General features: G+C 34.1%; 1 protein-coding gene across 1 annotated transcript in view; it reads right to left on the minus strand.

The window, feature by feature from the left end:
- Positions 1 to 10287: 10287 nt before the first annotated feature.
- The window catches only part of LOC106131721 (protein madd-4), a 319633-nt gene continuing 305050 nt past the window's right edge, over positions 10288 to 24870 (minus strand). The window contains exons 21-28 of the mRNA XM_060951743.1: positions 24434 to 24540; positions 21241 to 21353; positions 17105 to 17334; positions 13453 to 13564; positions 12704 to 12860; positions 11907 to 12052; positions 11005 to 11173; positions 10288 to 10545 (exon numbers count right to left, since the gene is read on the minus strand). Coding sequence (XP_060807726.1) covers positions 10439 to 10545; positions 11005 to 11173; positions 11907 to 12052; positions 12704 to 12860; positions 13453 to 13564; positions 17105 to 17334; positions 21241 to 21353; positions 24434 to 24540 — 1141 coding nt within the window. The 3' untranslated portion in view covers positions 10288 to 10438. The remainder of the gene's footprint in view (positions 10546 to 11004; positions 11174 to 11906; positions 12053 to 12703; positions 12861 to 13452; positions 13565 to 17104; positions 17335 to 21240; positions 21354 to 24433; positions 24541 to 24870) is intronic.

Raw genomic sequence — 24870 nt, forward strand, 5'->3', positions numbered from 1 at the left:
CGCCGTGTTCTCCAGTCAATATCTTAGCGTGACGTGGCTAAATTCAGTAGCTGAACATACATACATAGAATCACATCGTTATCCCCTGCGGCGAAGACAGAGCCAACAATCTTGAAAAGTGTGATAGGCCACGTTCAGCTTTATGATGGAATTGAGACTCGAATAGTGAAAGGGCTGTTAGCCCATCTCAAATTTTTAAGCATATCCCTTAGTCGCCTTTTGCGACATCCATGGGAATGAGACGGTGTGGTCATATTTATTTATTTTTATTGGTGCCGATATCCACTGGGCTAACTACCTACTTCTTTTATAGAAAGATAAAACTCTTTATTGCACCATGAGAGTAAAACATACAAAACAAATAGAGATGGCACAAAGGCGGACTTATCGCTAATGCAATCTCTTCCAGTCAACCTTTGGGTGGAAGGAAACCAAACAGGAGATCGGCGTTGGCGCAGAGCAAGATAAATAAATGTTATTATATAGATACCTATGTAATTATATTCATTTTTTGTTAACTCTGAAGTAAACCAAAAGATGAAAAAAAGATACATACATATGGTCACGTCTATATCCCTTGTGGGGTAGACAGAGCCAACAGTCTTAAAAAGAGTGATAGGCCACGCTCAGCTATCTGACTTAATGATAGAATTGAGATTCAAATAGTGACAGGTTGTTAGCCCATCGCCTAAAAAAATAATCCCAATTTTGTAAGCCTATCTCTTAGTCGCCTTTTACGACATCCATAGGAAAGAGATAGAGTGTTCCTATTCTTTTTTGTACTGCTAAAAAAGTTAAGATGATGGAAATAAGCTTACACATAAGATGATATGTGTAAACTTTGTATGTTCATCATTCGACTCTCAGGCCACGGAAATCTGAATAATATTACATTCGCGGTACAGACGTAAACAACCATCAGTTGCTCGCTATAAATCAACCTTTGGAACTATCTGCGGTACAGCCGAGCACATAAATCTCCTTCATCTATCCAGAAACAATTACTAAAACGTTACACGATTCGAGTCACGAGCGGTACTGTCGCGCACAACGTGTTTATAGTTGAAGAAAACACAATGTTATTTCATAATACTATGTATAATACTAACATACATACTAATAATCACGTCTACATACCCTGCGGGGTAGACAGAGCCAACAATCTTGAAAAGATTGATAGGCCACGTTCAGCTGTTTGGCTTAATGATAGAATACTTTCATATATATATATAGATCTGAATTTTTAACAAAAATCATCAAAATCGGTACAGTAATTAAAATGTTATAAGGTAACAGACATACTTTAGTAGTTTTAATTGAAGTTGGGTTAGATACCTTATTTTTTAGTTTGCAACTAACGAGTTTACATATTAGGTTAATTTTAGGATGAATGTGTTTTGCAACCGCCTGTACCAATTTAGGCAATCTTAAATCTAATGGAAAGACCAACGAACCAAATAGAGATTTTACTTTTTAATGATGTTAGCTGCTGGTTAATTAAAAAGTAAAATGTCATTTTGACACATTTCCCTTTTATAACATGTCAGTGAATTTTTTGGCGGGAACCCGAACGTCTTGTCTCTTGTGACATAAAATCACGCGTCTTTGCTTGAGTGTTAGGCAGAGACTACAATTTTCCACATGGTATAAGGTTTAACTTAATACTTCACGTCTATATCCCTTGCGGGGTAGACAGAGCCAACAGTCTTATAAAGACTTATAGGCCACGTTCAGCTGTTTGGCTTAATGATAGAAGCTTATAGTGATAGGTTGCTAGCCTGTCGCCTAAAAGAAGAATCCCAAGTTTATAAGCCTATCCCTTTGTCGCCTTTTACGACATCCATGGGAAAGACATGGAGTGGTCCTATTCTTTTTTCTAATTGTGCCGGGAACCACACAAAGGACAAAGTACTGTAATTAATTCGCAACTTACACAATTTACAAAACCTCTATTCGACTATAAGTTCCATATTTCGAAACGAGGTAGATGATTGGCCATATTTAATTACGTTTAATTAATCTTAGTCTATGGAATATTTTGCTTAATCCATCTCTTACACAAAATTATGCCGAGTTCTGATTAGTTTATGATAGGGATCTTCTTGATTTGGATCTTGACAAAGTCTTAAAACAATATAAATTACTTAATAGTACGATAGAATACACGTGCCGTGTGGTTCCCGGTATCAATAGGAAAAGAATAGGACCACTCCATATCTCTTTCATACATGTCGTTAAAGTCATCTATAGGATAATAGTTATAAACTTGGGATTAATCTCATAGGCCAGCAACCTGTCACTATTTATATCTCAAGTCCATCAAAAAGCCATACAGGTGAACGTGGCATTTCAATATTTTCAAGACTCTGTCTTCCCCGCAAGGGATTTAGACGAGAATATATGTATGTATGCATTTTCCTTAGTACTTGTGTTATAAGAAACTTGCAATTATTTCTAGTTCCAATTCCGAAACATCTAGAATATTCTGTTGCCGCCGTGCTGTCGGCTCGTTTTACGCTACATTGCTTTATCTAGTTCAACGAGGTTAGTCTGAGAGCCAAGCGACATTTTTCTCGTTTATATTTATTTCTATGACAGCTCCCAATATCATTGGCTGATGATGCGACATACGATGAGAGTTTTATTTACGTAACATACATAGGGTTGTAAAATTACGTAATTTTACTGTAATCATCGGTAAAATACGCGTATTTTACGGTAATTTATATATATTACGGTAAAATTACGAGTGACTTACGACGCGATTTTTTTTTACCTCCAAGCTTACGACATTTAGAATTTAATTTGTTTAATTCACCGCGCGCATAAATTTGCAAAATCATGATGCGACAACTACAAATATACTGACAATCCTGTTGAAATGGATATGTTTGATTTTGACACCGAATACCAAGAATCAGACGCAGAAGATGTAACAGCAGATCCACTTAGATTTTAAGTTTTTTATTTTTTTTATGATTGAATACTAAAATAATAGATAATATAAATAAGAATAAATATAATGAAGACGTAAAATCTAACGCAGACAATAAAACATAAAATGATAATTTATTTTTATAAAAAACGATTTTTTGAACTTAACATAAAGAATAAAAAAAGAATTTTGTTTTTATAATTAATCATTATAATGTTTATTGAATTAATCATTCTCACATTTGACATATTTTATTATTTTCAATTAAAACCTGCTTGTATCTCCGTAAAATTTCATTCAAATCTATAAATCTGTAACAGAGTAAACAAGTAAGCAAGCAAATATATACAATTCTGTATTTTAAAGTTTTGCCAACGTAAGTACGTTCAAAACATTATTTACCAAATTTTACCGTATTTTACCGTAAAATACCAAAAATTTCGTCGTATATCGTTTTTAACCGAATTTTACCAGAGTAAAATTACCGATTTACATCCCTAAACATACATTATCACCTCTATATCCCTTGCGGGGTAGACAAAGCCTTGAAAAAAGCAATTGTCCACGATCTTAAGATCATTAACTGAAAAAAAAGTTACTCAAGCAAGATATAAATATAGTTAGTTAATATTATATATATTTTTACATTGCTACGTAAATTGTGCCGGGTGATTCCTTGCACTAAAGAATAGATCGACTCCGTCTCTTTCCCTTGAATATCGTAAAAGGCGACAAGAAAAGGCTACTAAACTTGGGATTATTTTTGTAGGCATGTATTATTTAGGCGATGGGCTAGCAACCTGTCACTATTTGAATCTCAATTCTATCATTAAGTCAAATAGCTGAACGTGGCCTTTCAGTCGTTTCAAGACTGTTGGGTCTGTCTTCCCTACAAGGAATATAGACGTGACAATATGTAATACATATATATAACCATTAAATAGATGTGGAATAAAAAAGGAATTAAATTTCAAAGCACGATACAAGGTATCGCTTAACGACGTCAAATTATAACCAACACGGTCAATTTAAAACACATTAAACCCAACTATCAATTCTAACACCAATTAAATTAAACAAGACCGAAATAAAACCGCATTTAAACATTAACACCCAAATATTTACACGCACAATAAAATTAATTTCATGGAGCCGTGAGCCCGTGACAATTTATGCTTGCATTTTGGTTGCGGGCTCCCCGGCTATTTACATAATGTACCCGTGAGGCCGCCGCCGCGCATATTCTTCGTTGCACCAGCCAAATAGAATTTTTGGCAAATCTTTAAAGAGATGATGATACATCTTGAAGCTCATATTTTTTTTGTAATTAAAAAATTGAAAATATAGTAATAATTATCAAATTAATATTAATTCATAATAATCGTGTTAATTGTGTTGTTCCCGGCACTAGATCACTACACATCTTACCCATGTCGTAAAAGGCGACTAAGGGAAATGATTAAAAACTTGACATTCTTCTTGTATGCGATGGGCTAGCAACCTGGCACTATTTGAATCTCAATTCTATCATTAAGCCAAACAGCTGAACGTGGCCTTTCAGCCTTTTCAAGACTGTTGGCTCTGTCTACCCCGCAAGGGATATAGACGTGATGATATTTGTGTATGGATGTAGAATGGTGTATTAACAGCTCTTATGATTCCGTGCATCGCAGGGCGTAAGATTTACGGTGCCAAGTCAGCACTACATACTTATTGTCTATGTGTAGAAGTAAATAAGACTATGAGGTTGGTTCCATCGGGAACTACATACGAACACGCAATGTGTTTATAGCTGTGCCTTACCTAAGTGCATCTTCGGTAACTAAAAATGGTTAAAGTATTTTTGGGTGCTTAATTTTTTTTAAGCTGAAGAAGATTTAGTCTCTGTCTACCCGTCCGGGAAAGTGATAAGATAGGACAAGGGATTTGATATTTTGTATATGTATCTTGTATGTATTTATGCATTTTGTTAGTAATGTATGTATTTTGCATTTATCGCACCACCAAGTTTTTTCTGCTTGGTCAGCTGGTTGACTGGTAGAGAATGCCAAACGGCATTAAGTCCGCCTTTTGTACATTTTTTTTTGTGCAAAAAAGTTTTAAATAAATAAAGAGGCGTGATTTTATGTTTACCGATACAATCTGTTTCACGCGACTTAGTTATGTCTCAGAAAACCGTCTTTCTAACATTTCAAACAGGAACAAAATCTGTTCACATCTTTCCGAGTTAAGCACATACATACAGACAGTGAAAATGTATAATATATAGTGCCGTGTGGTACCGGGCACTAGAATAGGAGCATTCCATATGTTCCCATTGGAAGACGACGTAAAAAGGTGACTAAGGGAATGGCTAATAAACTTGGGACATTTCTTGTAGCGATTGTTATTTAAAAAATTAAGGTATATTATATAGTATATGTATTATGCCGTAAGGGATAAAGCAGTGATATGTTTGTAAATTCTAAATGAACTTCACCAAACAATCTATTCACCAGAAACCTCAAACCAATAATTTTCGAAAATAAATAAACATCCAAGACCCAAGTTTATCAGAGAAAGCTTGTTTCACATCATGCCCTGGCCAGGATTCGAACCCGGGACTAATCGTGTACCGCTGCGCCACAGATACCGGCATTCACTCAGATTTAAACCAGTTTTCATCTGATTCGATGTTGCACATTCATAAGATATCCTCATCTATTCAGAATGTCTGAATTCAATCTAGATTAATCGGAAGATTTGCCATGTAGCTAACAAGATTCAGTATCTCAATGCATAGCTTTTGCTTGCATTATCAAATCGGAATTAAATCATTTTCTTTATGTTCCCCCCCTCCAAAAAGAGGTCGCCTTTTACGACATTCGACATTCATGCCGTGTGGTTCCCGGCACCAATAGAAAAAAGTATAGGACCAATCCATCTCTTTCCTCGTGGATGTCATCAAAGGCGACTAAGGGATAAACTTGGGATTCTATTTTTAGGCGAAAAGCTAGCAACCTGTCACTATTTGAATCTCAATTCTATCATTAAGCCAAACAGCTGAACGTGGCTATCAGTCTTTTTAAGACTGTTGGCTCTGTCTACCCCGCAAGGGATATAGACGTGATTATATGTATGTATGTATGCGGAAGAGATGGAGCGGTTCACATCCGTTACCTGTATACCTCGTAAGAAATAAAGACGTAGTATTTGTGTGTTATAAAGGGGTGGATAGTTTAGTAGACACATGTGCTAGGTAGAGGGTAGTTTCATGGTCCAGCGGTAACTGACGTAACGGGCGAGCGAGAAATTGATAAGGTCTGAATCATAAGCTGAGGCGGATTTGGTTACTCTTCAACAGTTAAACGTTTTTTTTATCAATTCATGTTTTTTAATGTAGACAATGTGCATTCGTAAACGATTTAGATTTTATCTATATTTGTGCCGCGTGGTTCCCGGCACTAATAAAAAAAAAGAATAGGACCACTCCATCTCTTTCCCATGGATGTCGTAAAAGGCGACTAAGGGATAGGCTTACAAACTTGGGATTCTTTTTTAGGCGATAGGCTAGCAACCTGTCACTATTTGAATCTCAATTCTATCATTAAGCCAAATAGCTGAACGTGGCCTTTCAGTCTTTTCAAGACTGTTGGCTCTGTCTACCCCGTAAGGGATATAGACGTGATGTTATGTATGTATGTATGTATCTATATTTGTGAATTGACGTCCGATGAAAATGCTGCAGTGTAGTTTGTTTCGCCGCTTCTTCTACACGTGCGCTTTGGGAGCGGTAGTAGTTATAATTAGATTTAAGTGATGTGACGTCAATAAGTAATAACTTGGATCCAATTTTGAAAATAAATCTATTCTATTCTATTTATTTATCGTATTGATAAAATGTTGACCTGACCTTTCGCCTGGAAAAACATATCTTTTTTATCGTTCTGAGTCTTCGATGTTTATCTATGAGTACATAAATAAGAATTTATATTAAAATAGTAATCTTTGAGTCAATATTCTCAAACAAACAACCTTGGAACTAACTTTCTGGTAATTATTTTGTTTTCTTAATAATTTTAATAAATATTTCTTATCGCCTATCACTTACACCGAAACCAATTTGCTTACAAACTGAACTCAGTGTACATCAACAGGTACACGGGTAGATGTACGTTCAGGACTTTAAATTAATTATGTCATGATCAGGTCTTAATGAATTTAAAAAAAAACTATAGTCCATTTTGTGAACATTCAGAAAGGCGAGATCTCCATTGGCAGAGGCAAAAGAACTTCTTAAATACTCTTTTTGAATGAATGATCCGTACTTTTTAATCCCTTGTTTTTAGGCAAAGAAATAAGTTTTAGAAGTCACATTCAGCTTTAAGTTTTAATTATGGAATTGAGATGATTCAAATAGTGACAGGATGCACATAGCCCATCGCCTACAAGAGTAATCATAACCGCACGGCATGATCTCAATCTTCATCATTTGACGGCCTCTGTGGCGCAGCGGTAGTGCGCTTGTCTGTGACACTGGAGGTCCTGGGTTCGAATCCCGGTCAGGGCATGATGAGAAACGAACTTTCTTTGATTGGCCTGGATCTTGGAAGTTTATCTATATAAGTATTTATTATAAAATATAGTAACGTTGAGTTAGTATCTCGTAACACAAGTCTCGAAATTACTTCGAGGCTAACTCAATCTGTGTAATTTGTCCCGTATATATTTATTTATTATTTATTTATCATTCTTCGTCAGAGTCATACCCCGGGCTCCTCTCCAGAGTGGTGAGGATGCGACCCGGATTAAAGCCAGGAGCAAGAAGAAGACTTCCATTTAGACAATGGTTACAAATAAAACAAAAAGCTCAGTAACTTACTTATATATTTATAATATTTGAAAATTCTTGGTACAATGTACAACTTCTGACATAATGGATACTTAAAATTAAAATTGGATTATTGGCATTAAAATAAATTATTAGGTTACATAACAACGGCTCACTACTTAATCATAATATGGCATTCGTTCACAGATATTACTATTATACATAATATAACTGTAGAAAATATTATTACAATTAAGAAAATTACTGGTTTTGCTGATAAATTATGTATATATATTTACTAAAGGGAGTAATAAACGAAAGATAAAATAAATTACTTAATAAATAAAAAATTGTAATTTCAATGTTTAAAAAATGATTATTTAAATCATTAATCAATAACTAAATATATAATTAGCGTAATAAGTGGTTTATTTTGATCTTCCTTATTGTTGGTAAATAATATACGTATTTAATAATTTGTGGAACACGCCTTTCAATTTTGTAATTAATTAATTAAAAGCTATCAGTAGGAATTTGTGGTAAATTGAGCAGATTCATTTGGTGACTGACTGATTGATTTATTGTTTCATATTGAAAATTAAACAGTTATATTATGAATTATATTTTGAAATCAGTATATTTTACATTTTAATAAATGTATATATTTCGAAAATCAATTTTAAGACATTTGAATATGATAATTGCTGCCTCAGCAAACAATATGAGGAATAAGACAAATTGTACAATAACGTAGGATATACGCGTTAAAAAAATCGGTTAAATTTAACGAAGTAAATGTTTAAAAATAAGCTTGTAAAAATATTATCATAGATATATTTCAGTCTTAAAAATAAAATTATGGTAGATGTTAAATAAAGGGATAATGCCCAAATCACAAAAAAGAAAACATTTTATACTAAATGAAAATGAAAAAAATGAATTTAGCCATAAGGTTTATTTTTCTAAAAAATACACATTTTCTATATATACTTATATTTTTATAATCAATTAACGATGTTCATGTTTAACTAAATTCATTAATATTTACATAATTGAATGCATCTAACAATTGACAACAAATCCAATTAATTATCAACTATTATTTCATAATACTGCACCTCGGGTTAGTTATAATAACCTCCAAATTAAATGTTCATAACGATCTATTAGCCTATCTACTTAACTCTTTCTTTTGTATTTGACAGTAATCTATTTAAGAGCAAAATAATTAATCAATTAATTAAATGTTCATTAATTATGTAGTGACGTACAGCAGTTTGTTTAATTATTAATAATAAAAAAAAAACAAATAAAAAAATGCCACTTTCAAAATAATATGTATGGGAGTTACAATTATAGCATGTACGTTTATATTTTTTTTATATAATTATTCCTTGAATTGTCTTAACAACAAACGCATTATACCAAGTAATTTATTTACATTATTAAGCGACTGTATTGCTTTAATATTTTATATAATAATGATGGTATTTTTAATACTTCAAGTATAGCTAGATTAAGTAGTTATGTAATTTTCAAATATACAGATACTCTTTATCAATCCATCTATGACGACCAAACATAAAAATAATCCGGTTTTTTTTTGCATTCTAAATTGAAAATGATAAATGTTTATTGTAGAAGTACAAATATTTAAAAAAAATCTCAAGGAATTTCCCCAATCAATATTATACCAATTAATTATAGTACAAGTGTTAATTTAGAATTTTTGTCGTAATTTCCTACAGTAAATTAAGGTAAGATGTACTATAAAATAATTAAAATATTGCTCTATTAAAAAAAGTTGTATTGACAGACATTTGCATTCATTTGGCAATTTCACTACAATTATTATATTTTTCTATACATTTATTGCATTATCTATATAACTTGGTGCAATATATTTTTTTTTATAATTCATTAAGTACGATATATTGAGAGCTAAGCGTAGCATACTGTGACTTTTATAGTATGTATGTACATTAAATATACTTTATAATAAAGTATAAAACATTTCACTAAATATTTTTTATTCCTAATTGTATAGTAAGTAAGTCAATTCAGTTGTTATGAAGTTAATTTACATTTTACTCCTAGTGTTCGCGTCTGAGGCGCCATTTGCATTTTCTTATGTGCTTCAAGACTAGAACTAACATGTCTCAACGTGTTTACATTCAACATCATTCTCTCATTGACACACAAATTACAATTGCTTATATATTATTTATTCATAAATAAAATAAGTAAACTAATTTTACAAAACTGATGAATAATTGAAAACAGAACTAGGTAAACAAGTCAAATTATTTTTGGAAAAAAAATTTAAAATCTGTATTTAATTTATATACATATATGTAATTACATAAATTGTCTGAATAAACATGATATTTAAGTAAATAAATTACTGTTAACCAAAAGACTAACATGTCTGATCATTAGCAAAAAAACTAAAATTTTATTAAAGTACAATAATTGTTTTTTTTTATATAAATAAATAATTCAGTTCGGGGACAAAAAATATTTCACATTAAAATACCTGATTCATTCACTGGAATGTACAATCGAAAACAAAAATGAATAATATATTTTTATAAACGAATGAATACACAATAAAATAAAAGTGTTCCGCTCCAGTGGAGTTACATTATCACGTTCAATTTTATCCTTTATTCAGGACATGTTAGGGTCGAAGTTCAATCTGAACAAGTTTTGCAACACTGTTCCTTGTACCGCCTCAGCGCGCACATGTTCATGGCGCGAACATTCTCGCAAAATCTCGACCTGTCCCGGCAAACGCCATCTGTCGGGGAAAATATGTTTTAAAAAATGTTATAAAGTTGTAGTAGGTAGGGTAGTCTGTACGTACATTGTATATATTAAAAAATCAAATATCGAGTAGCACAACATGTCTTATCTAGTTGTCTGTTGTTTAATGATTTCTCCGAAACTACGTACGGATTTTGTTTAAAATTGGTTTCATCGTTTATCTGTTTAGCTTGGGCAACTTACATGATATGATTCATTTTGGTACCATAATAAAACATCTATTGTAAGTATGTATGTGAAACATAATACTCTTCGATGCGAACAAAGTAGCATTTAAAACAAACAAATTGACTGGAAGAGATCCCTTCATGTGATAAGTCCGCCATTGCAAGTGATTTATTTATTTTATAACTATATACTATTTTCTTTCTACTGTGTAAATTTCTATGCAATAAAGATATTACAAACAAACAAACAAACAAGAAATTTATACCTTTGGACCACTCACAAGACCTCATCTCACAAGGCCTGATGACGTCAGGTCTCCGCAGCCCCTCGCAGGCGGCGGCCGCGCTTCGCTCCTTGCTCCTGCGCACGCCGTAGCGCCACACGCAGCGAAGCGACCTGTGCTGGCGGCCTTGACCTCCGCATGGTCCCACGCACTTTTGGTAATAAGCATAAAACGTATAAAAAAAACATACATACTATCACGCCTGTCTGCCATACATAGCTACATATAAGCATATCTATAAGATCCCCTGCAGAGATATGGGGGACAGTCTTGAAAAGACTGGTTGGCCACGTTCAGCTATTTGGCTTAATGATAGAATTAAGATTATAGAGTAAAGAGAGGGTGACTTTTAATTCAACTGCATAAATTTAACTATTAAGTATACTCATCTAAAGGATATTTAAAAACGTTAAAAGAAAAATATCGGTTCACATTTCAGAAAGTACGAAAAAAATAAAAGTATCAAAATCCACGATCCTAAATACGTAATATCACCCCGGCCGGCGGAAAAGCGACGCGTAAGATTCAGAGGTCAACGACACAATTCATTCAGCTGAGCGATCTCGACAACTCTGTACTTTACTTGATCTTGATACTAGAATAATAATTTATTTTTCAGAAATTTATTTACATGTTTAGTTTTAATTGCTTTTTGCAATATGGTCTTTAATAAAGCGTGTGACGTAGTTTTTGAGGGTTTTTTAAATGTGAAAATGATGACGTTTAATTTAAATAGAAATAGGCTCAAACGGCTCAGAAGCATGGGTATAGTCTATGTTTAAAAGGATGCAGTTGTTTTAAATGTCACCTGTATAGTATATTTTATATAAGTATATTATTATTATTATATATATTTCTTTTATATTTACGTAAATAATTTTTACCTTGCTCCAAGGCTCGACTAGCCAAGCGGGCCTGCACGGCCTGGGCTCCCGCTTGGACTTCTCGGGCCTAACGCTCTGGTCGCAAGCCGTGTCCGCCAATACAGTGTCGTTGTCACCAACGCATTCCACACGGCGCCGTGTTACAGCTGAGTGGAATAATTTTAGTAATTTTTTTTAAGAAATTTATTAAAAAATAATATAATAATAGCAGATTAAGAATGTTATCTACAAATATAATCTGCAAAATAAAAATGGCGAAAATTAAATTACTACAATTGATATAATATACAATTGATACTACAATTGATATAATATATCAAATATACCTAGTAATTTAATTTTCAAATTATAAATTATTATCCGTCAATTAACATGCATTACGGGAGACTTCAAAACAAAAATGGGTTTTTTATTATTTTTGTAGTTTCCTTTAATTTTACACACTTAAGAGAAAACAAAAAAAAATATTTTAAAGTACAAAAAAGAAAGTGAGGTGAAGTGAAGTGAGATGAACTTATATTCGTTAAGAGGAAATGAAACGAATCAAGATTAATTCCACATTTTTCTGATGTGAATTTAGATTAAGTGAAATAAGAAATAGATGAAGTAAATCAGCGTATTGCTTTATAGCAATAAATTCGTTGAGTTGTGACCTTTTTGTGTTGCTGCAACTCCCACCCTATTAATTTGTATTTCATATGAAATTGTAAATCGTGTGTAGCAAATCAAATAAATGAATTATCTATCTATCTAAGTATGTAAGATAACTGAGCTAAAGTAATGTACAGGTTCCTCACCAGTTCCGCTGGCAAGACACTTGACAGGAGACCACCCTGACGTCCTCCAGTTGGCACACGGCTCCCCGTGGCATTCCCTCAGGACCTCAGGCGGTTTCACCCCCCGGGAGAGGCACTCGTCAGTCTCCACGGTTTTTGTTGTGTTATCTTTCTTGTACTGTGTCGGGAAGAAAAGGGAGTGGTGTAAATGATCTTCTTTTGTAATTAATTAAATAAATAAAATTGTATTCGCTTATTTGATAAATTCAGATACGGAAAGCCTGCTAGAAATTAATATTTCTTTGCACTATCAATTATTCTGTAAATTTCTAAATATGTAATGTTTATTTTGTGCAGGTATTAATTTTGCACACACCTTTTTTCATTTAAAATGCCATAGACAATAGTTTCATTTTGTAAAATAAAAATCGTATCTCTTTTTTATCATAAATTTTAGTAACATAAAATTTAAAAATATTTGTAAACAACTTCTTGGTGAATCCGTTCAATAAGTATCCTTTGCCAAAACGGTTTTTTTTATTGAAAGACTAGCGACCCGCCCCGGCTTCGCACGGGTGCAAAATTCGGAAAAAATTATACATAAAAACCTTCCTCTTGAATAACTCTATCTGTTACAAAAAACCGCATCAAAATCCGTTGCGTAATTTTAAAGATTTCAGCATACAGACAGACTAAAATAGCGACTTTGTTTTATACTAGGTATGTAGTGATGATGCTCCTCAATAAATATGATTGATTAACTGATTTACCTGACAAACGGCTCCCCTGATCTGATGCCCTGGTCTGGCGCATGGAGCAGTGCATTCTGACCACTCCGTTGTCATCCAAACGTAGTCTTTGGCGTCGAGAACATCTTCGGATCTGATGAGAAATACCACTTAATGACCTCGTGATATATATAAATTTTAAAACGCTAGTGATGAAGATAGGTGAACGAACTATACTGCAGCGGTTTCATGAACGATAACAATTTACAAAATATAGATTTAAGATTTGACAAAGCTTGCATTTGTATATCTTCGCTTATCTAGAATTATGCAATATTCTCTGTTTGAATGCATGTATTTTTTATAAATAAAACCTTTTTTTTTTAAATAATATCTTTAGTACTAAAACTTTGAGAAGTATGCAACAACCGTGTGTATTACTAATGAAATAACTGTCACTAATTAATAATAGTTTTGGTTGCCTGAAAGAAATTTAATTATGCGATAAGGCCGCCTTTTGTACATAACCTTAGGATAAATCTCTTGTTATAATTTTATGTGCAACAAAGAGTATTCAATCTATCTTAATAAGTACATACATAAATACGACAAACTATAAATTATATTTATTATATTTTTGCTAAAAACACAGTGACTTGCCGTTTTTTACTGAATTATTTAGTTCCTTTATTGTTTGCCGGTTGACTGGAAGAGATCCTTTCATGGGATAAGTCCGCCATTGCAAGTGTTTTGTTTCTTTTATAACTATGTACTACTTTTCTTGTTACTGTGTAAATTTCTATGCAATAAAGATATAACAAACAAACAAACAGTATTCTAAGCTCCTGCGCAATATCTATTCAAATATCACAGTTTCCTTGAATGCGAATTCCATTTTGTTTTTGCCTGTCTTGAGGCCACAATACAGCGGTGGTGCTAAAAGCTTTGCTTGCCTAGGCATTAACTGATTAGCATAAAACACAGATAAGGAAGGCTGATAGTCCGGTGTACCAAGGAGCTAAGAAACAAATGGTGTTTTAGATATTTATAGTATTTACAATAATTAAATCTGTTATTATATGCCGTGTGGTTCCCGGCACCAATACAAAAAAGAATAGGACCACTCCATCTCTTTCCCGTGGATGTCGTAAAAGGCGACTAAGGGATAGGCTTATAAACTTGGGATTCTTCTTTTAGGCGATGGGCTAGCAACCTGTCACTATTTGAATCTCAATTCTATCATTAAGCCAAATAGGTGAACGTAGCCATTTAGTCTTCAAGACTGTTGGCTCTGTCTACCCCGCATGGGATATGGACGTGACCATATGTATGTATGTATGTAAATCTGTTATTTATTGCAATTACTATATTTTGTGCGTTGTGGTTCCCGCCACCGATAGCATCGGCTCATTCCCGTGTATGGGCTTAGTAACCTGTCACTATTTCAATCTCAATTTTATCATCAAGCCAAACAGCTGAATGTGGCCTATCAGAAATAGTAAGAGTCAAAATCGGTTAACACTGTTCGATATTCAAATGCATTGTCTAATTGATAAATATAAATAAATATATACGGGACACATTACACAGATTGAGTTAGCCTCGTAGTAAGTTCGACACTTGTGTTACGAGATACTAACTCAACGATACTATATATTATAATAAATACTTATATAGATAAACATCCAAGACCCAAGCCAATCAGAGAAAGTTCGTTTCTCATCATGCCCTGGAAGGGATTCGAACCCGGAACCTCCGGTGTCACAGGCAAGCGCACTACAGCTGCGCCACAGAGGCCGTCAAAATAGATAGGAGTTGTCACTATGCGGATCAGTTGCAAATAAACGGCTTGGACGATAAATAATTGTTTTTTCCATTCGCTTAGTAGCTCCTTGTTGAGACAGAGTGCAAGAGCTCAGTGCTCGTTGCTACAGGTAATGTGTTTACATTTAGCATGCTCATTAAAGCAGAGCTTGTAGCAGCTTTATTATGCTGTTGAATTATTTCTTTGACGGCACGGACCTTGTGTTGATAACAGTGTTATCTTCATTTGTTTTTAAAGTGTAGATTTTTTTATTCAATGTTACTTTTAGAATTATCACTAATCTTTAAATTGCTTATTAGAATTGAGATAATTCAAAAATGGTTCTCTGCCTTTTCGACGAAAATCGTTTGGCAGATCATCACTTGCCAATCAACGTTTCGCAGAATTTTATTTCGCGGAATAATCATTTGCCAACTATATCACTTAATTTTGTTTCATTTCCCAACTTAACTATTGCCAACTGTACGTTTGGTCTGGCTTTTATAATGACACTTTTCACAAGGCCAACTTTCAAGTAGCGAACGTTTCAGTTAGAGTAATATTCATTTAATTTTATGTATTGTTTACCAAATAATATATTATTGTTTTTTTTTCCATAATTATTTTTCTACTGTAGCTAATATTCAAGTGCCCTGTGTAGTGAAACAAAAGCGATTCGGTTCTGGCACTTCGCCGGCCGCTGCCGCGGCACGCTCGCTTCGCTCGCTCGGCTCGTGCGTTGATGGTCGCAGTTCTAACCTAACCTAACCGATTTCTTTCGATTTCACCTCAACTACGTTAATAAAGGAAACCGTTGCCAACGAGGGGGAAATAGAAAATATATTAACAGGTGCCCCACCAGAACCTAAGAAAAAAAAAAATACTCAGACAAAGACGAAAGAATCAACAGAATTCTTGAACACAAATCTTCATATTCACATGAAAATTATTAATGTGCATTGCTGCAAATTTTAAGTGTTAATTTTTTTTGTAATTCTTTAATAAAAATTGCATGTCGAAATTAGTTTATTTTATATCATAATATAAATGTAAAAAGGTACTGTTATACAGACGAAACGTTATTCGTCTAAAAGTTGTCTGGCCTAGTGAAGGATTTGATAAATGATAAGTGCCCGAAACGTGTTCTGTCATTATAATAATGAGCTTAACAATAATTCTACCAAATGAAACGTTATCATACAAAAATTTGACAATCGTTAGTTGTCAAAGTGAAAATCAGGCGAACCCTTGGTTGGCAAGTGATAATCCGCTAAACAATTTTCGGCGAGAAGGCAGGATACCTTCAAAAATAAATCAATCTTTTAATTATTTAAAAAAGTTACGTGTTTCAGTTTAATTTAACCACAAGACGTTTTTAACTAAATTAATCTCTATCTATCAGAGTGGTGTAAAAATAATACTTTGATATTCTATATTACAACTTAGTTTTAAAATTATGACTTGAAAAGTTTAGGTAACGCCACATTTAATATTCACAATTTCACCCATTCGCTTAAAAAGCTAACATCTTTAAGTATGTCTTCACTCGTGTGTATATATATCAAAATAATTATGTTCACAATGCTTATATTTAAGGAACATAAATGCAGTGCCGTATGGTTCCCGGCACCAATACAAAAAAGAATAGGACCACTCCATCTCTTTCCTATGGATGTCGTAAAAGGCGACTAAGGGATAGTTTACAAACTTGTGATCCTTTTTTAGGCGATGGGCTAGTAACCTGTCACTATTTGAATCTCAATTCTATTATTAAGCCAAATAGCTGACCGTGGCCATTCAGACTTTTCAAGACTGGTGGCTCTGTCTACCCCGTAAGGGATATAGACGTGACCATATGTATGTATGTAGATAAATGCAAGTTTCACTCACCTTAATTCAGTTGTTGTTTCAAAATTATCCTCCGAATTGTTAACACGTTCCATTCTTCCATCATCTATTGTATTCGTTTCAAAATCTTCATTCACGATGATTATGTCCGAATCATCGTCCTCAGGGAACACAATTTGTTTGTCTTGTAAATTAAGAACGTGATGGGAACCGAAGTTGTGGTACATCATAATCGGATCAGCCATTCTTTGGCCCCGCGAGTTTCCGAAGGTCTGGAATTTCAAAAACATCTGAACATATCAATTATAAAGAATTCAAAATGAGTGAGTGTGTATTTTTAACAAATTTTATAAATTGTACTGAAATAAAAATTTCGGAGTGACTGTGTAAAAGTTAAGATAAAAAAAATCAGAATAATTGTATTGAAAAAGAATGAAATACAAAATAACAAAAATTTGGGAATTGATTAAACTTCTTGAAAGAAATACTCATAATATGGAAATTATATTATATTTATTTTTCTTTTATAAAATTAAGTTCTGAATCAAAATTGATCACATAGAAATTTGTTGACTGACTTAATGGACTTCTTACTACGATTTGTGCATCAAATTTTAAACCCTTGTTAAAATGCGAATAAAATGAAAAAATATGATATTAAGGTCTAATTAGCTTGAAATCTAATGAGTAAATTTTTTGAAAAAAAATTACAAAATCAAAACAAAATAAACCTCTTCCGCCGAGTTAATAAATCTTGAACATGCTGATGTATATATTTTGAGAATTGTGATAAATAGAATAAAAAAAAACGATGGATCCCAAATGCCGCATGTGCCTAAACTACCTATATACCTTTTCAACAAATGAAATTTAAACGTTAACTTTATCTGTATAATTTATGATATTAATGATATTAAATATACAATGCATACCCATGATTAATTTTAAGACCTTCTCATAACTGAACTACCAGATGAAGTAAGGAATTATTTTTGCTAATAAATACCTATAGCACCACCTTCAAATAACCACACATCCAAATGAATAAATGTCAAATTCAAAAATAGGAACAAAATAAAAAATAAAAATTACAAAATGCTGAAACCAAATGGAATCTACAGTGAGCATGCCAAAAGACCCTTATTCCGGTTAACACGCGGGTCTATTCTGGAATCTTCTCACCTGGACTTGCATGACAATGTAATGTAGGCACGGCAGCAGTCGGGAGGCGCTGCTACGTTTTGGTGGGAGGATCTGGGAGGACACAGCGGTCTCCTAGATTAAGGTCCGAGGCGGCGTGCAAGACATTGTAAGTGTAAGTTTTAAATAGTTCAATTTGGAGAAGAATATTTTTTAGTAATATCACTTAAAATGTCACTTTGAGGTGAAAAATTTTAATTTTTCTTTTAAAATTAATTTTTTTTCAATATTTTCGGACATTTCAAACATCACTAAATAACTGTCATATCTTTTGGTTTCACAACATTGGTTGACGTCAAATAAATTACTTAAGACTAAGTTTTTTGCTTAAAGTAAGTTATTAAATTCTTGATTACGTAATAAGTATTTAATTTGTAAATTACCTACTTTGTAGTGAAATTTTTTTTCTTAATTCTTAATTTATAGTTACCTAAAGTAACTGTTAAAGATTTTTTGTATATTATTTTATAAATTCATCATTAGGTATCTAGTTAAAGACATCGAGCCCTTGAAATTGAAGAATACTTAATTGCTAAGTAACTATAAACTTTAAATAATTTTATGCCTTTAAAATTCCTAGAAGTTACTTTGAAGCTTTATTTGAAACATAAATTTTAAGTTGCGAGAAATTTGAGAGCTATGTTTACAATGTTTATTAAGTACACTTTATCCAAACCTTTTCTTTTTTTATGTAAAACATTTACTATTTATTTTTCTAGTTATGAAATAACTTCCACGATAAGTACATATAAAAGTTAAAATTTTTAATATGAAAAAGAGTTATACATCGACACGGAAGAATATAAAAAAAAGTTAAGATTTTTATATTATTAATTTTAGATCAACGTTACTTTTGCTGATGATGCAATTCAAATTCAAAATTTTTATTCATTATTATGGGAGATAATAATACGCATATTATTATCTTTTTTTCACAACACTGGTTGACATCAAATAAATTACTTAAAACTAAATTTGCTGCCGCTTCCGAAAAGTCAGTGCAGAAGACGCGGTAACAAACTGTACTGCAGCATTTTCTACAATTACGTCAACCTCAAATGGAGTCAAATAAATATATAATTATGACCCTTAACATTTTAATACTTTTTGTACCAGTTACGCAATTATAAAATTGTTTTATTATAAACAAGAAGCCGTCCGCGACTTCGTCCGCATGGAAACCCTATCGATCCCGCGGGAACTTTGGGATAAAGTATATGTTATTCTGGATCTTCAGCTACCTACATACCAAATTTAATCGTAATCGGTTCAGTAGTTTTTGCGTGAAAGAGTAACAAACATCCATACTGACATCCTGACATACTCACAAACTTTCGCATTTATAATATTAGTAGGACTTATATTTACACAACCACAGTCACAAGAAATTGATCTATTTGTTTCATCAACCTATCTTTTCCTTGTCAAACTCAGAACATTTTGTCTCAAACGCTATAAAATATTAGAAACTAGCGACCCGCCCCGGCTTCGCACGGGAAGCATATATTATAAATTTCATGCTAACTTTCAACCCTCATTTTAGTATTTCATACATACATAAAATCACACCTCTTTCCCGGAGGGGTAGGCAGAGACTACCTCTTTCCACTTGCCACGATCATTGCATACTTCCTTCGCTTCATCCACATTCATAACTCTCTTCATGCAAGCTCGGCGGTTTCGGGTACTTTTGACCTGACCCTTTACCAGGACGTCCTTAATTTGATCAAGATCAAGATTTCATAGATGATTTTTGAAAAAAAAAAAACAACTTATGTAATGTTGAACGCGGGATTTTAACAATATGCATACCAAATTTCATTCAATTCGGTCCAGCGCTTTAGCTGTGTGAGCGGAACAGACAGAACTTTGCATTTATAGTATTAGTGGCGGAAATAAGGGATAACAGAGCCAGTTCAATTGTAAATAAAGACGTAAAGTTTACGGCTATTTTACGGCTCAAATAAAATTGTTATAGCTTGTGTACATTCACGTTATAAGTTAGATATTGTCTCAAAATTATTTCTGACTAGAAGCCGTCCGCGACTTCGTCCGCGTGGAATCAATCCCGCGGGAACTGCAGGATAAAAAGTAGCCGATATGTTATTCTGGGTCTTCAACTACCTACATATCAAATTTCATCATAATCGGTTCCGTAGTTTTTGCGTGAAAGAGTAACAAACATCTATACTGACATCCTAACATACTCACAAAATTTGCATTTTATAATATTAGTAGAATTTGGATCGACCATTATAAAAATTGGATGTGTCGAGTTTCTGATAAGTTAATGTCAAGAAATGTTGAAAATATTTCTTCTACCTCCTGGCTTTAGTCCCGGTTGCATCCTCACCACTCTGGAGAGGAGCCCGGGGTAAGATTCTGACCACGAATCCTGGATTTGGTGAGTTACGAATCGACTCCCATCTGACCTCCGCAACCTTTACAGCTCAACCTAACACGTATTGGAGCGATCATGGTTACACATCCAGTTGTATGAATGTGCAGGTTTCCTCACGATGTTTTCCCTCACCGTAAGAGCATCGGTTAGTATTCAAACTAAGCTTCGAAAATAGTCATTAGTTACATAGCCGTGGTGGGATTCGAACCTGTGCCTTTCTGGGCATCACGCATTTTAACCAGGCACCTTACCGATTCAATCACCAACGACGCTCTTGTTGTTGACAAAATATGTATAGACACTAGCTGTGCCCGCGACTACGTCCGCGTGGAATAGTTCATCATTGAAGCCCTCAAGGAGGAATAATTTACCCCGATTTTTTTTTAATTTTCCATGATTTCTTCGCTCCTAATAGTTGCATCGTGATGTTATATAGCCTAAAGCCTTCCTCATAAATGGTCTATTCAACACAAAAACATTTTTTTGTTGCGACGACAACGCACTAATGGGACCTCGCCCTTAAAACTAAGTTTACTGCCGCTTCCAAGTATTTATACTTAAGTATATCGTTACTTACCTCGTTTTCATCGTATATATCTCTCGGAAGCTGTGAGTTGAAGCTCGGAGGGGCTTTTGTGGTGGTTGTCGCTGTGTTCCCGTAGAGGGCGTCGCGGACCTTATCTATTTTACCTGTCAAAAATTAATTAAAATTATACATACATACATACATATGGTCACGTCCAACAGTCTTGAAAAGACTGATAAGCTACGCTCAGCTATTCGGCTTAATGATAGAATTGAGATTCAAATAGTGATAGATTGCTAGCACATCGCCTAAAAAAAAGAATCTCAAGTTTGTAAGCCTATCCCTTAGTCGCTTTTAACGACATCCATGGGAACGACATGGAGTGGTCGTATTCTTTTTTGTAGTACGGGGAACCACACGGCACCAGAACAAAAAAGAATACGGCAAATTAATACATACATACGATAATCACCAATTTGTCTCTAAAGGAGTTATTAATTAAATTTTAATATGTCATGTTTTTATCCTTTACGGGATAGGCAGGAATAGGTGAATGGTCTTCGTGTCATGATGGAATTTACCTTTTACGGGGTAGACAGAGACAATGTGGTTTCGAGATGTCACGCTGGAATTGAGATTTAGATAGTTACACGCTACACCATCGCCTTAAAGAAGAATCCTAATTTATAACCCAAAATTATGAATATTTTATTGTAAATTTCTTTTAATTTAGCCACGTCTATTTCATTTGTGGGGTAGACAGAGCGAACAGTCTTGAAAATACTGATAGGCCACGTTCAGCTGTTTGGCTTAATGATAGTACTATATCGTAAAACAAGTCTCGAACTTACTTCGAGGCTAACTCAATCTGTGTAATTTGTCCCGTATATATATATTTATTTATAAGCCTATCCCTGGGTATTATCTTTATCTCCATATGTATTAATAAATTCACGAAAAATTAATATTTCATTTAAATAAATGTAGCAATGAATAGCGTTATATTCGATCTCGTAAATCAAAGTCATCACGAGTAAAAGCTCCAGCGAAAGCTCCTAAAAAGGCGTAATTAACTTGCTGAAGCGCTCGGCAAACATCCTACGAAGCCTTCAACTCGGAGCTTTGTTTAAAGCTCGGAGGTCTTTTAAGACGTGTTACGTGGAAAAAAAATTGCTGTTATGAAGACATTTCTACTATGATTATAAAGATGTTAAAGATGTTAAACTGTGCCGTGTGGTTCCCGGCACCAATACAAAAAAGAATAGGACCACTCCATCTTTTTTCCAAGAAATGTCGTAAAAGGCGAGTAAGTGATAGGCTCACAAACTTGAGATTCTTTTTTAGGCGATGGGTTGGCACCCTGTCACTATTTGAATCTCAATTCCATCATAAAGCCATACAGCTGAACGTGGTCTTTCAGTCTTTTCAAGACAGTTGGTCCTGTCTTTACTATATGTAATAAGAAAACGAAAGAAGATAATCTGGATTAAATATTCATATTGTAAAAAACCTCGTCTTTGTTCAAGAAAGACGTGATAATCTTATAGAGGGAGCGTGATTCGGCTCGACCGCCACCAAAGGGAAGATCTTCCGCCAGGCTAGGTGTTATGCCTGGGGAACCGCGCGACAGACGATGTTGTGTCGGAGGTTGTATATATAGCTCCAATCGGTGAAATCTTCAATCTCGATTTAGGTTTTTCGCTGTTTTTGACTGATAGCGTAACGTGATTTTATTTTTTATTTATGTGATTTGTGTCGTATAGATTTCCACATTCTATTCTCGGCGAGAAATCTTCTCATGGGAACAAAGTCTTAAGCGAAAGCCTAGTATTAATTAAATACAAGCTTAAATTCTAACTAACATTAGCTTGCTAACTCCACGCTCAACCAAAAACAGTCTAATTTCGCGACGTACAACTTAAGACAAGTTCTAAACATTAACAATTACATAACCTAGACTTACCAGAGCTTAGAACTTGTAAAATTTTGGAGTTGGTAAAGTTATACAGAACTTAGATGAGCGGGAATGGCTGGAACTTTTGTATGTGATATTCATACTATAATAAATGCGAAAGTTTGTGCGTATGTCACGATGTCAGTATGGATGTTTGTTACTCTTTTACGCAACAACTACTGAACCGATTACGATGAAATTTGGTATGTAGGTAGCTGAAGACCCAGAATAAATATAGGCTACTTTTTATCCCGGAGTTCCCGCGGGATTGATAGGGTTTCCATGCGGACGAAGTCACGGGCGGCCTCTAGTACTATAATAAATGCGAAAGTTTGTGAGTATGTCAGGATGCCAGTATGGATGTTTGTTACTCTGTCACGCAAAAACTACTGAACCGATTACGATGAAATTTGGTATGAAGGTAGTTGAAGACCCAGAATAAATATAGGCTACTTTTTATCCCGGAGTTCCCGCGGGATTGATAGGGTTTCCATGTGGACGAAGTTGCGGGCGGCCTCTAGTATAATGTATAGATAATTATTATAATATTGTGTCGTGTGGTTCCTGGCACAAATAAAAAATAGAGAATAGGACTACTCCTCTTTCCCATGAATGTCGTAAATAGCGACTAAGGGGCCTATCCCTTATAAACTTGGGATTCTTCTTTTAGGCGATGGGCTAGCAATCTGTCGCTATTTGAATCTCAATACTATTATTAAACCAAATAGCTGAACATAGCCTATCAGTTTTTCAAGACTATTGGCCCTGTCTACCCAGCAAGGGATATAGACGTGATATGTATGTATTAATAAATAATATTGTAAATAATATTAATAAATAAATATAGGATATAGATTATATGTATGTATGTTATATCATTAGTTTGAGTGCTAACCGATTCTTTTACAGCAAGGAAAAACATCTTGAAGAAACCAGCTCATTCAGGGAAGTGGATGTGTAACAAGAATTAGTGTAATTTAATAGTTTTGAACTAACATACATACATACATATGGTCACGTCTATATCCCTTGCGGGGTAGACAGAGCCAACAGTCTTGTAAAGACTGATAGGTCACGTTCAGCTATTTGGCTTTAAGATAGAATTGAGATTCAAATAGTGACAGGTTGCTAGCCCATCGCCTAAAAGTGGAATCCCAAGTTTATAAGCCTATCCCTTAGTCGCATTTTACGACATCCATGGGAGAGAGATGGAGTGGTCCTATTCTTTTTGTATTGGTGCCAGGAACCACACGACATTTTGAACTAAAGCTGTAATATTAACTATCTCACCCCTCTGTCTTTGCTTATAATTCTTCCTTTGGTCCCCCGGCCGCTGTTCGTGTGACTGGTCATCAGATGCTCCTCCGATCATGGCTCTGTACCTCCCGTCTGCCCTGCTGTATATAAAAAGAGGTTATATTAGATAAAAAAATAAGAAGAAGTAGGTAGATATAATAATTAGTACCGTGTGATACCCGGCACCAATATAAAAAAGAATAGGACCACTCCATCTCTTTCCCATGAATGTCGTAAAAGGCGACTAAGGGATAGGCTTACAAACTTGGGATTCTTTTCTAGGCGAATGGCTAGCAACCTGTCACTATTTGAATCTCAATTCTATCATTAAGCCATATAGCTGAACTAGGCCATTCAGTCTTTTCAAGACTGTTGGCTCTGTGTACCCCGCAAGGGATATAGACGTGACCATATATATGTATGTAGTTAAT

This window comes from Amyelois transitella, chromosome 26 (genome assembly GCF_032362555.1).
Source record: "Amyelois transitella isolate CPQ chromosome 26, ilAmyTran1.1, whole genome shotgun sequence".
NCBI classification, from domain to species: Eukaryota; Metazoa; Arthropoda; class Insecta; order Lepidoptera; family Pyralidae; genus Amyelois; species Amyelois transitella.